The sequence below is a fragment of the Athene cunicularia genome (genome assembly GCF_003259725.1).
Source record: "Athene cunicularia isolate RWA chromosome 7 unlocalized genomic scaffold, athCun1 chr7_part1, whole genome shotgun sequence".
Classification (NCBI taxonomy): Eukaryota; Metazoa; Chordata; class Aves; order Strigiformes; family Strigidae; genus Athene; species Athene cunicularia.
The window spans coordinates 17601579-17618480 of record NW_020799107.1 but is presented as its reverse complement, the minus strand read 5'-3'; the positions used below and the strand labels follow the sequence as shown (position 1 = coordinate 17618480).

Genomic DNA, 16902 nt, shown 5'->3' with positions numbered 1-16902 from the left:
ATTTCCCCTTCCTTTTCTGTCCCATTAAACTGTCTTTATCTTAACCCACGAGTTTTAATTTTTCTTTCCAATTCTCTTCCCTATCTCACTGGGTGAGGGGAGTGAGCAAGTGACTGTGTGGTGCTTAGTTGCTGGTTGGGGTTAAACCACAACAAGGCCTCTAGCATTTACAGCTTCCAAAAATATTACTTGACTTCTCTCATTAGTAACATAAACCCAAAGTGCTGACATCCAGTAAGGTATTCATAGCTGCTTTTTGCCCTTTAGCTTTCATTACCTTATCTATTTACAGAAAATAATTTTAATGATGATGATTCTCAGACCATCTATGCCATTGTGATTATTTACATCTGCACTATGAAACAATAAAAAAAGGCCCTGAGATAGTTACAAACCACTGCTGTTCTGTACAGTTTCAGGTCATTCAGTACCACAAATACTTGGGATCATTAAAACAGCATTAATGGGTTTTTTTCGTAACCAGGTAGGATTTTTTTTGTGTGTGCTGATAAAATCACTACAAATCAAGAAGAAAAAAATCAAGAAATTATGAGTGCTTTAGTGTAGAGGTCTAAATCAGGGGTTTGATTGTGTAAAGAGATTTAATCAGGTTTAGGCATGGAAGAGCAGATGACTTGAGGAAGACTAAATTGGACATTGAAAGCAACAGGGTCTCTCCCATTCACTACAATGTAAAATCTTATGAAGTTAATGCATACTACATCTTGGTAAGATTTTATATTCTAGTATATGTCACCTTTTTCAATTTTAAACAGACCTTGGGTGAACATTCCATATATTATGCACCTGCAAAATTACAGTATTTTAGAATATCTTTAGAAGATAAATGAAACAATACTTATCTTCTTTTTTTGCTGATTGAAGTTATCAATAATGACACCAATGAACAGGTTCAGGGTAAAAAAAGACCCAAAAATGATAAAGATGACAAAATACAAATACATGTACAAGTTGTCTTCATACTTGGGTTGATCTAATACCTAAGGGGGGAAAAAAAAAAAAAAGTGAAATATAATTCCTAAGATTTCATGTGAAAATTTCAACTGAACAAGTGGCAACCTTGGTTAAAATATCCTTAATATTTTGTGTTTGGACAATACTCCTGTCACTTATGTCAATGTATTTTATCCATTCCATCTATTACTGCCAGCATCTGGCAGTTTTCCAGTTTGTTACCAAGATTCTTATATTAGTTAATTTAATTTTGTTTCATTCTATTGTATGGATATTAATTTATTTTGAAAGATATATAAATACAAACTTGTTGATAGACAGACCTCAAAAAAAAAAAGATAATTTAAAATATTGTACTTACATCTCTTGAGTCAATAGCTGCATACATAATATCCATCCAGCCTTTAAATGTAGCCTGTAAACAGTACACACCTGTTTAAGCATAGAACTTGAAGACAATTCGTATAATTATTTCCAGCAACTGAGCACAGCACCAGGAATAATTAGCATAACATGAGATTTCTAGATAATTTTGTCTCTTGGCTTTCTTCACAGATGCTCATTGGATACACTGCTGTGTATCCCCCTATTTTGTCTCTATATAAACATTTTAAGCACTGAGTATAATGATCTTATTTCTAATTAATTATCACAAATGATAGAATGCAATATTGTTTTAGTGGACTAAATGTTCATCAAATCATGTCAACTGCAAAGGCTATGTACAGCTGAGAAATAGCTTTATGTAACTGAGTTGCCACCAATGAAGACTGATGTGTAGTCCCTCTCTCAAATCGGTCAGAAAGGTGGCAACCAAAGGGAACCAAAAATTTGATCAGCTCAGAAAAGGTACTTTCGTATCAACAAAAATTTTGATTTTTCTCTAGTTTCTCTACTTTGAAAGACTTTACCTGATTTGGTATTCCTATTTTCAATATATTGTATTCTGTTTTACAGAGGCTAGATCCCTCATGTATGTTCTGAGATGAACTGGTAAGAAGATGTGTTTTATGTGCATTGAAGACTTAGTATGACTCATATGTGGCAACGTTTAGTGAACTTCTGTAGTTATTTCTTCTGCCCCAAATCTGTAAATATTTGGCAGGGAGGTGTAGATTTCTTCATCTGAATGATCAAAACAGAAAGTAATTTTTTCTGTTGTAGCAATTAGTTCTCTTTTGACTAGACAACATCTCCAAGTAGAAAAAAAAAAAAAAAAAAAAAAGTGTGATAGGTCTCTGTCATTTAGTCCCTATTATAATTTTGCTAAACAAGGCTGCAGATCATTATTTCCTTCATATTGCTTGCCATAGAGACCAGTCACACAAACAAGCTGGGAGTGGAACACTCTTCATCTATGGTGATTGCTGTATCTCCCATCATCTTGAGTTTTCATTTCCAGTGGAGGTTTCAAAAAGGCTTTGCTTATGCAGCATACAGTGCATCTGGCATGGTCCTGAAGTGAACTTAAAATGTGAAGGAATTATTTTCTTAAGGGAAAAAAGGCCCCTTACACTTTTGAAACAGTGGAACACTAAAAAGAGCATGATTATCCTGAGATACAAATCCAGTATGCAAAAAACTTTGACATCATGGGGCCATCACAGAAAATACGAAGTTCAGGCAACTTACAGTACGATGATGAAATCAAAATGCAGTATCAGAGGACCAATAAATCAACAGTAAACCTGAAACAAGTAGAAGTCTCAGCTGAATAAAGTCCTTGTGGAATATTTGGACTGCAAGAGATTAGAAGAGGTAGGATCAGCTTTATTTATATAATTCCTAATATCTGTTTAACCTGTTCTCAAAGACTTTTAATGATGGATTCTCCACAACCTTATAAAAACTACTTATTCCAGCATTTGTCATTATTGTTTCATAATATCAAAACCCTTCTGTTGCCATTTAAGACTGTGGCTTGTCATGAACATTACACATCCGGAGAACAGAGTACTCATCCTTTGTGCAGCACCTTTTGCTTATTTGCAAACCGGTTGTTGCTGGCTTTCTTCTTTAGGCTGTGATAACTGTTCCTTCAGTCTTTCCACGTAAATCTTGTTTTCCAGAACTCTGATCATTCTCATTATTTTCCCCTGAGCTCTCTTCCACTTGTTCATCTCTTGAAATGGCAACTCAGTATTTCAGCTGAGGTCTTACAAGGTCTAAACAGAGCAGGATGATTAGTTCATGTCTTACAGGCACTACTTTTGTTTCTGTCTTGGTACATTATTTGCACTTTTTGGAATGTCATAACTTAAGTTGAAATCAGCACTTCAACCTGAAACACTAAATGCAAATCATGAACATACTTCTACATTATAAAGATGATGCAGATGATGGACCGGCTCTTCTGCAAAGTGTGTGCTGTTGCCTCAGATTCAGACACATGATGATCCTTGCATATCACTCCAGGCAAAGTGGAATTACTGTTATTTGTAAATTTATTGGTGTAGCCTAGACTAACTAGAGTGAATGGGAGAAAAATAGACTAATTTTAAAACACTAAGCTTCACTATCATCACTAAAGTACTCCATTATATACAGACAGTACCTTTCAGCTAGTGCTATGGAAAAGAGCTGAAGAACTGAGCTGTTGTATGCTTATTATTATGATTAAAAAGGCAACTTGAAAAGAGTGTAGGACTGGAAAAATATAGCATATTACTATCTTGCAGTTCAAAATATAGTATCTAAAGTAAAATTTGTATTTTCCACAGTGCATTTCACAAAACCATAAGATATTACCATTATTGAAGAAATGAAGAAAAATACAATCCCAAAATCTAATTAAAATTAAGTAAGTTTAATAATATGTTCCCTTATCATACTTGTTTCATTCTAAATCCCTCCTGAAGATCAGTAGGAATGGGTGAATATAATCATCATTATGCAAAACCATTTACACTAGTTGAGAACTTAGCTGTTAGAAAACGGATTCTTAATTCTCAAAGAAATGTCAGTTCAGCAGGAGAACTTGTAATTTTTAAATATGTTGCCTGAACAATAGCAAATAATGGAACTGGAGGTTCACTGTCAAGGCATCATATTTAGTGAAAGAGTTATTTCTACTGCATTCAGTAGAAGCTTAGGCCTGCTTATGTTAAGCTTAAATATATCTTCAACACATTTTCTTTACAGAAATAAGGTATTATTTGGGTGTTTGTGCATACTGAATAGAAAATAACACAGAAATATGACTGACAGATCAAATTCTCAGTTTCCTTTTTGTATAGTAAAATATAAAAATATATTATAGATTTTCAGTGACACTAAATCAGGAGTAATTAATTCATTGCAGAGTAACAGAAATCAGCATCTTTTCCAAATATTTTTTTTTCTCCAAGAAAGTTTGAAAGACATATATTCAAATGCAGACACAAATGTAGTTAGAAAAGCCAACAAAACAAAAATTCCCCCAATCTACTTTACTATTGATAAAATATGTAGACTTTTTTCCCTGATTAATATTTTTTAATGAAGTTATAAGTAATGCTGGAGTTTCACCACTCCACGTTCTAACCAAAAATAACCACCAGCAAGATTCACAGTCCCTTTTGGAGATACGATAGCATCTCGCTTTTAAAATACTAACCTGCTGGAACTTTGAAGCCATCCTAATCTTACAGCCCTAGAATTCAGCTTCTGATTTTTTTACCCTTCATTTCACAAGATGTGTTTTCTTATTTGTATCAGTAACAGCAGAATAATATAACACTGTGCTAAGAGCCACTAGTTTGCCACATTTTATCCCAGTAAGCAGGATGTATGCTTACCAGCAGGATAAAAGCAGGCCTCCGGGAGATTTACTTACCAAAGAATCCAAACACTAGGTTCAAGTTAAAAAGGCATAAAGCCATAAAATTATCAGGGCAGATGCCACATCTGTTTGTGTACACCAACCTCTTCCTCTTCACTCATTGATGCATGAAAATTGTGAAAGGAATTTCTCCAGCAGATCTGTCTCTGCTTTGATGTTTTTCTTTAGGGACAGAGAAATACTCAAACAAGTTCAGACCAAGAAATGAGGTAAGAAGTTTGCAAATTCACATAGACACCATGAGCTAAGTTGCATCATAGAAGAAAAAAAATTCTTATTGAGAGAAGGGGTACTTATATGACTGATGGAATGAATATTTACACTCCAACTTCAAATTATGTAAGAATTTTGGAAAATAGTTGCTGATCTACAAAGTCTATAAAACTTGTTTCTATCAATGGCCCATATTGTCAGCCTGTATTTTGGGGCAGAAAGAATTACAACATTACTATCAACACTGAAGATTTTTTCACAGCACACACACCCCCCCCCCAAAAAAAAGAAAAAAAATACAATATGCAAACCAAAATTAATTTCTGTTCTTTTCTCAGGTCCATCATTCCGGAAATTCATTCACATTCACGACCAAAGATACTCAAGAAAGAGCTTGTCGGTTCTTTTTGCTTAAAAAGCTACTGCCACACATTTCCAATCTATTTTTTGAGCCCTGAATATTTCTTTCTGAAATTATCCCACTCCTTTTGAATATTCATGTGTGAAATATCTATGTTTCTTTTCCACATTACTTATAAAAAATTGGGTTTTTTTCTGCAATGAACAGACCCATATACTACCAGAATAGGCTTTTCATAATTTGGACCAAAAATTGTTCACAGGCCTCATTTGTGTCTTTCCCAGAATAATAAGGTCCTTAGTACCAGGGTTTGTAGTTCTTTTGGCTTTACATTTGGATTTTTTTTTTTGTCATGAAAATGCCACTACTTCCAGTAGTATTCACTGCAGATTGAAAACCTCAGTAATGCAGAAGATAGATTTATGTTGTGTTACCTATAGCCCGGAAAAACTGAAGGGATTTACAATATTCGTCTTTGACTGGCCCAAAGGGCATGAGTCAGAGGGTAGAATGGAGAATGGAAATAATACTGGATTGTAAGAGGCAGCTTTCTGTAGTGAGTTTCTAGCTTCCTGAAAAAATTCATGCATTGATACTTATCACTGAGTTTGTCATTAGCAAAATGACAATGACCTATATGAGGTTATTTTCTCAGGTCCATCACAACTTAAACAAAAGTCTGTGCCTGAGGTTGTTAAAGCGGAGAACAAAATTACTTTGGCAGACTTTTCAACTAATCATTAAGATGTTAAAAAAAGACCATTAATGTTCATGTGGGGTGCACAGAAAGCATATCCACTCGCAACCATCAGACTTTTCAGGCTTATTTTGGGCCAAGTTTCAATAGCTTTATCTTTGTTTCTGACATAGTAATGGATACCTCTAATTGATAATACCTTAGTATTTACTCATCTTTACTATTACTACAAGTGTATTAGAAAGGGTAGGGAAATCTAGGGTTATGACATACCTATTCTCTTCTCACATTTCTTCTCAACATGATGGCTTTAGAATCCTGCTCTAGATTCTCATCCTGAACACTTTATATATCAAACAGAAAATCACTTTATGAATTTCAGTTTCTTACAGTTATGTAAGAATCTAAAACATTTATGAATTGTGGCCTTTCAAGTGTTCATGCAGGTGAAAAAAATGTAGATTCTGCACATTTAAAATCAAGCTGATATTTTGTTTTCTCTACGCTAGGGCTTTTATCATTCTATAACTGCAAAATCACTACTAGTGGCTTATTTACCAAACTGTAAAAGATGCAGGGCTACGTGTCTGTTTTGTGCAATGACATTTTTTTTCTGGTATGTCAAACAAAAAAATTTCTTCATGCTTTTATAAGCATTTTAGTAATACAGAAAAAGTAAGTAGTGTGGTCACTGACATTCTACTCACACAAAAAAGAATCCATCCATTAGGCAAGCTTTTTAATATCACAGCAAAATCTCTATTGTAGATACTGCTAAAACAGCTGGCTTGTCCTCCCATGAGAGCTCGGTCCCTCCGTGGTAGGTCTAGGTTATTTTTTCCTTTGGAAGTATGGGAACAATTGACAAATTTCTCCCAATTTGCCTCCAGAACAATCCAATAGTTTAGGAATCTATGTCTTCATGTAAGAAATACTTGTTTTTCTCAATGAAGAGAAGATGGAATAAGCTATGCATGACCAGGACACTGAAGTATATATGCAAGTAGCTGAGGGGTGGTGACTGTGGACACAAAGCCAGGAAAAAATGTACCTGGTGGTATTCCTGTCCCAGAATAAAGTAGGTTACTACTGGTAAAAGACTTGCAAACTAGTTGGAAAGAGTTTTGTTGATGTCTTGTTTCTCCTGAATATGTGTAATAAAACATTCTGCCCACTCAACCCCAAGAGGGATCCTAGGCCAGCAGATTTCAAAAACAAGACAGAGAAAAGAAATATTTAAAGTCTTTCTATTACAATCCAATTTTTCAATGAATAAAATCAAATTTTATTAAGTAGTTTATTTCTTTAATACTGCTGGTCCCTCTCTACTTTTTCCTGATGTGACACTAAATAATTACTCATAGTGAAATTTAAATTGTCAGAGTTATCAGTCACACAGGTGAGACACTGTATGAGCTGGGAGAGGCAGTTCACAATGCTCATGATAATAGATTTAGACCCTGTGTGGGACCACGTCAATACCGTTGCATCATGTTAATGATTTGTAGTATTGAGATTTCTTATGGCAACATAAAAGCTCGAAACTTATTTAAAAACTGTAAAAATGAAAACTAAGATTCTTCAGAATTAGACAGTAACCTCAAAAAAACCACAGAGGTTGCTGAATGCAGACAATGTAGGTCAGAGTCCAACATTTTCTTGATCAAAGCTCAGTCACGTTGTTAGCTACTCCAAAATACAAAGATAGATAGTGTTGTGAGGACACAATTTTTGATGGTGAATGCATAACCTTACAGTATCTTTCTGCATGTATTTTCTTCCTTCTTTTATTCTCTCAGGTTTTGCTAAACTCCACTCGGTGCTTATGCACAGAAATAGCAGGGAAAATATTTCATAGATTATAGTATATAATATTTTTCTTTTCTTATTTCTCTTCCAAATGAGAAATTGCTTCTTAGATCACGTAAATCTGCACTGGTGGCAGCTCTCATCCCACTGAGATGGGATGTCCTACCTGGAATTCTTCTCTCTGACTTAATCACATCAATGCAGAATTTTCTTTTTCAACAACAGTAAAACTTGAAGTATTCAGATAGCTGAATACCATTCCTAGGTGCTTCTAGACACTTTTAAAGTCAGAAGGGGCTGGAGGATGAAGGGAGCTATAAATAGGAAGAATAGCACTTGCTCTGTCAGATGTCCTAAAAATTCTCTATTCATCTTAGTAGGCTCTACTTGTTGCTTACTATGAAAAGAGTAATCAATTATCAGTGCAGTGATATTACTAAGTCACAGATAAAAATTATCAGGTAAATATCTCTTCTGTCTTTGTTGCTAGAATTCCTTTTCACTATTACATATAAACAGTAAGAGGTATATAAAGAATGATCACTTACTACTTGAAGTAAAGAAAGATACCCAAATCCTACATTATCAAAGTTTACTTTCACGTTTTTCCATCGGGCACTTTGATTGTTTTTTATGAGTTCCTCGCACTGACTAAAATTGTTGATTTGGTCGACTTCAAACCTTTCATCAGTTGTGGTGTTAACACAGTAGTAGAACTTCCCAGCAAACAGATTTACTCCCATGATGCTGAAAATTAGCCAGAATATAAGACAAACGAGAAGCACGTTCATGATGGATGGAATTGCTCCTAAAAGGGCATTCACAACCACCTAGTACACAAATACAGGGGGAAAAAGAAAAGAGTGTAAGAATATTTACAGCAATAAAGTTTTGTATAATGTTTTACCAGTGCTTAATAAATGCTTGTTCAGAAACTAATACTATAAATGTTAAAGCAGTACATTAATAACTGTAGTATTGCACTTTTCTTTTAAAAACTTAACATTAGTACATGTAACAAAAGTAAAATAAGTGAGAAAATTAAAATAATTAAAAAAAACACAAAACCAAAATGAAAGAGAAGACCTGGTGGTAGTAAGATGAAGCTTGACAGTGATGTGCTCTATATTAAAAAAAAAAAAGTGTTAAATATAAATACAGACATAATAAAATTATAAAAATGCATCAAATTATAGCTTTAAAATGTTAAAAGAAAAATGGCAACCTTTACATTTGATCAACATAGCTTTGAAATTTAAGCTGAAAACACAAATGCCATGAATCTAGAAACTAAGCTCTACATTTAAAGGATTGTGCAGGAATTAAATACATATATTTATTGTCATTATTCCATGCAAGATTATAACAAAGATTAATTTCTTTGTATAGAAAAGCAAGACAGTTTTGCAATATGTGTCTACTTGAATCAACATAATTTATTTCAAGCTCCAGTCTTATTGTTTCATGTATTGAGTTTAGGTTAGCAATACCCTTCATTTATCTAAAGAAGGACATATATCAAGAACGTATTTACAGGTTTTGATTTTGTATTTTAAATTACTTTTGGCCAGTTGCCTTCTTGGCCCCTCACAGGTAAGATGTCAATAATTATTTATGTAGATAAAAAGTGTATTTTTCTGATATATACAGTAATTAATCACATGTGTCTGTCAGAGCTATCAAATCTTTTGAGATACTTGCTTAGCTAATAGCTGAGGGATCATTTCTCCTTAAGTATCCAATACCAGATCTCATTTACAAGTTATGTTTTATTTTAAATTTTACTTTTTTTTTCTCTGTAAAACTTCTAGGACCTTGCAGAAAGGTAAAATAAAATATATAGTAGGGCTCTGATTCTCAGTAATCCAATTCCTGCAGTAAGACAGGAAGGGATTGGCAGATACTTGGGGTGTATTAAAGGTGTCTTAGTCCATCTTTGTTCCCTACTTTCTGCAACATAGAGGGATCCTCCCCACTACCAACATAATTCTGGGCAAGCTCAGAGCTGCTCAGTCTTACTACCTGTATTTCACAGCCTCTTGAAGGCCTTTGGAAGCGGAGTATTGTGGTTGCGTTACTCGTCACTCAGCACCCTCCTCCTCCCAACTGTTATGGCCAGGAATTAGGACCTGTTTAGAAATCTTAGGTAGAAATGTTATTTTCAGGGCATATTTTCTTCTCATTTTAAGGGCCACATCCATTGCCAGACAGTAGAAATGGGACCTATCTGTAAGTGAGGATTATCCTTATCTTTTATAAAACTATGATTTTTTTTAAATTTAGCTTTTCTTGGCAGCTTCTATTTTTGGTGATAAATTTAAAGGAAGCGTGCTTGCTTCTTGAGATTTCTATTACAGAAAATGTGAAGTATCTAGGTGATGTTAGCATAAGCTAACCATTTAAAAAAGTGTTTTAAAAGTCTAACAAGGTCCCAGTAATATTCTGAACATAAGAAACCATTTCCAAAGGAGTGAGGGAAATGGTTTTTTACTATCCTGTGGGGAGAAGAAATCTGTTGCTACTTAGCTTGATGGAACTGAGAACAACATAAAAATTAGGAATTCAATGATTCTGGAATTTACTCCAAGTCTGACCTGATTTATGGCAGTGTATTATGCTATCACTGCTTTGAAATTCTAGGCCAGCTAGTACTTTTTTTTTTTTTTTTTTTTTTTTTTTTTTTTGGCTTCACCCATAAAGATGTTCTGGGTGTGTTACACTGATTGAATTCCTCTGTTTCATCTTGGTGAAAAACCTGAAAATAAAAGATGTCAAGAAAGAAAGATGGGGATTTAGTCCTGAAACTAAATAAATTAGGGTTACCTGTGCTCACATGAAGAATGGTTTTGTATGACTTTGAGTGCCTGTAGCAGTTACCTTTTTTAAGAACCCTGAGATCCAGTGGACCACAGCACAGATCCAGAACAGGCAGCAGAATACTAACAGCTACAGTAATTGTTACAACAGTCATGAATTGATTCTAGTTGTAGAAAGAAAGAATTCTACAAAATGCCATCAGGGTGTCTCGCATCTTTAGGTGAACAGGTCTTGCTACTGAGACCGCCAAAACATCAGCCACATCTTCTTGAATAAGAAGTGAACAACTTCCAGCAACTGTTCCAACAACAGTTCCAACAACTTATTTCATATAGGTCACTGAAAACCCATCAAATGGTAACAATTTTTGGTCACTACTGACCTGGCCTGGATGCGAACTGGTGACCTAGAGATGAAAGGCTCTGTATCCTATTACCAACCCCTTGAGCTATCCAGTCCCCCTGGAAGGTTTTTTAAGAAAAGAAGAAAAGAAAATTAAAACTTTTAGAAGTTGTTTTCTGTTTGCGTTTTGTTTTTGTTTGATTTTTGATTTTTTTTCCCACCAGTGTTGAGCCTTTGCCCTATCGTATTTGTAATGTAAAACTGCATTTTTACATGCTGGTCAGATGCTCAACTGACTGTAAAGTCCACCTTAGGAAGAAGTCTTTAATTTCTTCAATACACACAGTTGGAGGCAATTGCTTTATCAGTGTTTTTGCCATGTGCCTTTTTGGTATTTGCTTTGGGAATATCTGAGGTACATCAGGATAACCGGGACATTATCTTACACAATATAAATCCAAGATAGCACCCGTACACACACACCCGACACCTACGCACATAAGTTACAGCAAATGGACAGGAAAAAGTGAGAATCAATTGAAAAGTGGACTGAATGCAGAAAAAAAGATAAATTAGTATTTCTTAATGAGTTAAAAATTTAGCATATAAAAATTGTCAGTCTTGCTGAAAAGACTCTATAGTGGGTTAAAAGTGGCAACTACAGCTCTCTTACTTATTCTTCAAATCTAGATCAGATGTATGCAATTCTAAATGTATTTTTTATTTTAAAAGAGGCTGTTCTTTTGAGCCTATTTTCTGTTATTCCTTGATACAGAATGGGACACATACCTGAAACACATAGTAAGCTATAAATATATTATAGTTCCCACAGCAAAATAGCTTCAATAGATCTTGGCAGCTCAACAGCTTCAGACTTTCCAGGAATTCCTACATTGGACCTAACTAATAGATGTATCAGGGCCTCCTGAAATCTGTAACCAAACCAGGAAATATCTTCAGTAGTACTTATCAATATTTTCTGTAACTTTTGCTTCTTCTGTGAAGAAGTTCCAAACTCTGTCCCTGGTGCAAATGAGGAAGAAGTTACCATCTTTGGGATGGAGAGGAAGATTCTAGGATTATGTATGGAACATTCTTCCTACTTAAAATAGCAAAGTATTTTATTTACCTCTACTTTGGAAGTTGTCAACTTCATAATTTTAGGCTTAAACAGGAAAAGTTTCCCAAAGATTTGATGTGCCAGATCTCATCTCAGAGTCCTTTGAAGGAGTCCATCAAAGGCTATAGAGGTTATTTAACTGTTACCTTTTTTTTTTTTTTTTTCCTCCTGTGTATAATCATGTAAGATTCACATATACAAGCACAGAAAGCCAAATAATTTTTACTTCACCAGGACCTTTATGGATTAAATCAAAACTTATCTTCTATGTATGCTATATGACCCTAACAAGCATAAGACCTGTTCCTCCTGTGCTTAATTTCTTGATAGCTAGGAAAGCCCAAGAAAGCCTTTTGGGACTCCAAGGAAGAGAAACAAATTGTGGGCTTGAATACATGTCTAAAAAAATTAATAGTTTCTTTCTCTTTAAGTGACTGTATAGACTTTAGATAGTGCTTGTTACAAAAAGCCATTCATCTCTGTCTTAGCAGTACAAAGACTGAAGAGCCAGTTATTCAAGGACAGCAGCATGCAGAGGGAGTCTGACAATAGCATACTTACCATGTCACATTAGAGCAAAACAGAAAAATTAATTCCTCGCTCAAATGAAACACTGAGACAGCCTTGAGCAGGATTTGAGAGTAAGCTATGACAAATATGAGGTAAGAACACCTGGCATAAGATCATGAATCTCCCCTGATCAACCAGCCAAAGTCCAGATGTACTCAAAGCTGCCAGAGAGAGCATTTGCACTGAAAGATGAAGAAATGAGCAAGTAGCCATTGGTTCAGAGGTAAGATTGCTGGAATGAGCAGGTAGGTACTCCATGAGTGGACAGGAATGGAGGCTCAGGTGACATACAAGATGTGAGCATAATAGCATATAATAACATGTTAGCATGTTATTGTAGTGAAGAACTTTGAGGACATCACACAAGGAAGGCTAGAAGATGCTGAAACTACACTGACTTGACCACGTGTCAGTATCAAGTAACAGATGTATTCTCTCTTAAACTGTGGAGGAGTTGAGGCAAGGGTGGAAAAGAGGACAAGTGGCATTCCTCAGGGGCTGGTGTTGGGACCAGTGCTGTTTAATGTCTCCGTCAGTGACATGGACAGTGAGATTGAATGTGCCCTCAGCAAGTTTGCTGATGACACGAAGCTCTGTTGGTGTGGTTGATACACTGGAGGGAAGGGATGCCATCCAGAGGGACCTGGACAAGCTTGAGAGGTGGGCCCATGCAAACCTCCTGAAATTGAACAAAGCCAAGTGCAAGCTCCTGCACATGGATCAAGGCAATCCAAAGCACAAATACAGGCTGAGCAAAGAATGGATTGAAAGCGGCCCTGAGGAGAAGGACTTAGAGGTGTTTATTAACAAGAAGCTCAGTTTTTACATGATTGATGATTACATGATTCTTGATTAACAAGAAACATCAGTATTTGCTTGCAGCTCAGAAAGCAAACAGTATCCCAGGCTGCATCAAAAGAATCATGTCCAGCAGGTCAAGTAAGGTGATTGCCCACCTCTACTCCTCCCTTGTAAGACCCCAGCTGCAGCACTGTATGTCCAGCTCTGGGCCCCCCAACAGAAGAATGACATGCACCTGCTCAGACAGGTCCAGACGAGGCCACGAAGATGACTGGGGGGCTGGAGCACCTCCTCTGTGAGGACAGGCTGAGAGAGTTGGGGTTCTTCAGCCTAGAAAAAAAGAAGACTCTGGGGAGACCTTAGGGCAGCCTTCCAGTACTTAAAGGGGTCTACAGGAAAGATGGGGAGGGACTCTTCATCAGGGAGTATAGGGATAGGATGAGGGAAAAGAGGAAAGATTTAGATGAGATATAAGGAAGAAATTCTTTCCTGTGAGGGTGGTGAAGCCCTGGCACAGGTTCCCAGAGCAGCTGTGGCTGCCCCCTCCCTGGCAGTGTTCAAGGCCAGGTTGGACGGGGCTTTGAGCAACCTGGGCTAGTGGAAGGTGTCCCTGCCCATGGCAGGGGGTTGGAACTAGATCTTTAAGGTCCCTTCCAACCCAAACCCTTCTATGATTCTATGATTTTAAAACAGAAGGAATAAATTTCCCAGTCAGGGGATCAAAAGAGCATCTGAGGGAGAACATGAAGAAAGCCCATAACTGAATCAAAAAGATTATCACTGTCTGATAGTCCAAGCCAAGGAATCATTGGAACAAACCTCTGCCTTGAGAATTATTATTCCTTGCTCTTTGCATTCATGAATCAACAGCTAGAAGAGAATCAGTGCATCAGATGATTTATTTGTGTTATGGCAGCATTAACATACCACTGGACCTTCACAAGTCAAGCACCAACACAGTGAGATCATCTGTCCAGCAGCTTGAATTCAGTGTATGGCTCTCCTTCATGTCCTTAGTTTGATAGCTCTTCCACTATCACTGGATCATCTATCATATGTACACTATGCATTTTTAGTTTAGCCATCACGAAGTACAGGCACATGTTCCTATCAGACAAGTCAGAAATATGTAATAGGAACTTTCCTACATGTAATGAAATGCAATCAAAAAAACTGTTATGCAAACTATATGTAAGAGAGATATACACCTATTCTGCTCTTTTGTGTCCATGAGATAGGGAGGAAGACCCCTACATCAAAGAAGTTCAAACTAAAAAAAAAAAGAAACCACCACCACCACCACCACCCCCCAACCCCTGGATTTTGCTAATTGCATAGCAAAATTAAATCTAAAATATCAATTTCCCTACTGACAAACTCTTTTGAAAGCTAATTAGAAATGCAAAGGTAGGCAGTATAGAGCAAAAGGTTCCCAAGAATTCTTTAAAGTACCTTTCCCAAAAATACTTGAACGGCTCCTCAGTCCCCAGTATTGATATTCATCTCATTACTGTATCCATGAAGAACGGGGAAATTCCTGCAGAGTATCTCTTAGTAAACTTTTCACAGTTTGGAGATCATAGGTGTCTTTGAGTTTATAAAATGGCAGTTTTAGTCATTTCACAACTAAAATTTTATACATTAAGATAATCTGGAACCTTGCAGATGTGCAGTGTGATGTAAAACACAACACTAAATTTCTAGAAGAAAAGTACCTTAAGAAATGTGCAATTCCTTCAATTTTCTCATTTCATTTGTCAAGTAAAAAGAGGAAATGCGTGGACCTGTAGGATAATCAGTGGTGATAAAGCCTTAATCAACAAACAAAATCAACAGAAAAATCCGCAGCAAACACAATTTTCATCAATTATGAGATCATCCACCAGTGCAGTGATGAAGTTTGCTATTATTCAGGTTTGTGCAAAGATTAAGGGTAGAGGGTATCTTAAGCATTTAAATAATTCAGACTAAAATTATGAAATCCTTAAAGTATTTCAGTTGGAAGATGCCCAGCTGATGATTACTTCAGTTCATCTTCATCATGAGAGCATCTTGTGACAGACAGCACTAAGATCATGGTTAGCAATGATCATGTTTATCCCTAACTAAAGTGTAAACAATCTCTAACAAATTAGGCCTGATTCTTTCTCATAGGCAGAGGTTTTTAACCTTGTAGGAGATGGGTTTGAACTTGGGAAACAGTGAATTATAGCTGTTAAAATCAAGTCAAGATTTCTGCTTATATTTTACACCTAATACATTAGTATAAACATGCATGCACAAGAAAACGTTTTTTTTCCCTTTTAAAACCTAACATCTAACATCTAAAAATCAGACTTTGTGCAATTCCTTTCCATTCTAAACAATTTAGAACAAATTATAAAGTTGAAGGGACTGGCACTTGAATGGCCAAATAGAAATTTCATCTGAATTTCTAGTGTTTTAAAACTCCCTGAAGCTTCCAAATTCAAAGTACTATTTTCTTACTCAGTAAACATGATAAACATGGAAGCAACTTGTTTTCCTAAAATAATAATAATTTTTTTTTAAATCACTGAGAAATAATTTATCAATAATCACTGATTTTTTCAAGATATAGTACACATGTAATGTAAACATCTTGTACCAGTAGTATAGTAAACACTCTGTTTGTGTGTTTACAGTCCCTGCTGGTAAGCAGTGACCATTTTGTTTCTTCAATGTCATCTGAAAGCACCACCATCACTTCTCTTGTCCCTTCCAGCGTGCAACCTGTGAGTGTTTGTTTGTAAGGTGGCAGGGGGCTAAACGTGACAAAAATGGTTGGGGCAGTCCCTTTGTTCTGACCAAATATTAGCAAAAATGCTCTAATAATGGCTTCCTGTTCTCCCTGGTAGTACAACACAGATGAGAACTGCCTTTCTCTGAAATCAGAGGAGCCCCTTCTACAAGTCGTAACACAGCAGAAAGGCAGTGGGATTGGAGAAAATGGGTATGTGGCTTAAATTAGGAGAAGCTACATCAGTTGGAAATGTTCCTTTCACAATGGCAACAGAGGTACCTGACCTGTGGGCCAGCAGACACAATACAAACACTGTCCAGTGCAGAGGATTAAGACTAATCCTCAGTGGAGGCTTTGGGATCTTTGCCACAGTTGCTTATTGTGAGATTTGGAGGTGCCCATGAAGGAAGACAACTGATGATGCTCTACAGGAAAAACGTTCCCACACAAGGCAACATGTCTCGCCTGAGTGTATCCATGGAGTTTGATGAAAGAGGGATGTCATGTATGGATATATAAGTATTAGAAGTTCTTTATGTTGAAGGGATAAAGTATATGTACATTCCCACAGCAGTAATATAGATGGGGACTATTATTCAAAGATAATAAAGAAAAT

At 36.1% G+C, this 16902-nt stretch overlaps 1 protein-coding gene across 8 annotated transcripts in view; it reads right to left on the bottom strand.

Moving 5' to 3' along the window:
* Positions 1 to 16902, bottom strand: part of SCN1A (sodium voltage-gated channel alpha subunit 1) — a 100899-nt gene that overhangs the window by 5154 nt on the left and 78843 nt on the right. For all 8 annotated transcript variants that reach the window (XM_026852637.1, XM_026852642.1, XM_026852644.1 and 5 more), the window contains 3 exons: positions 8424 to 8705; positions 1337 to 1390; positions 864 to 1001 (listed from right to left, as the gene is read on the bottom strand). In XM_026852637.1, the coding sequence (XP_026708438.1) occupies positions 864 to 1001; positions 1337 to 1390; positions 8424 to 8705 (474 nt within the window). The remainder of the gene's footprint in view (positions 1 to 863; positions 1002 to 1336; positions 1391 to 8423; positions 8706 to 16902) is intronic.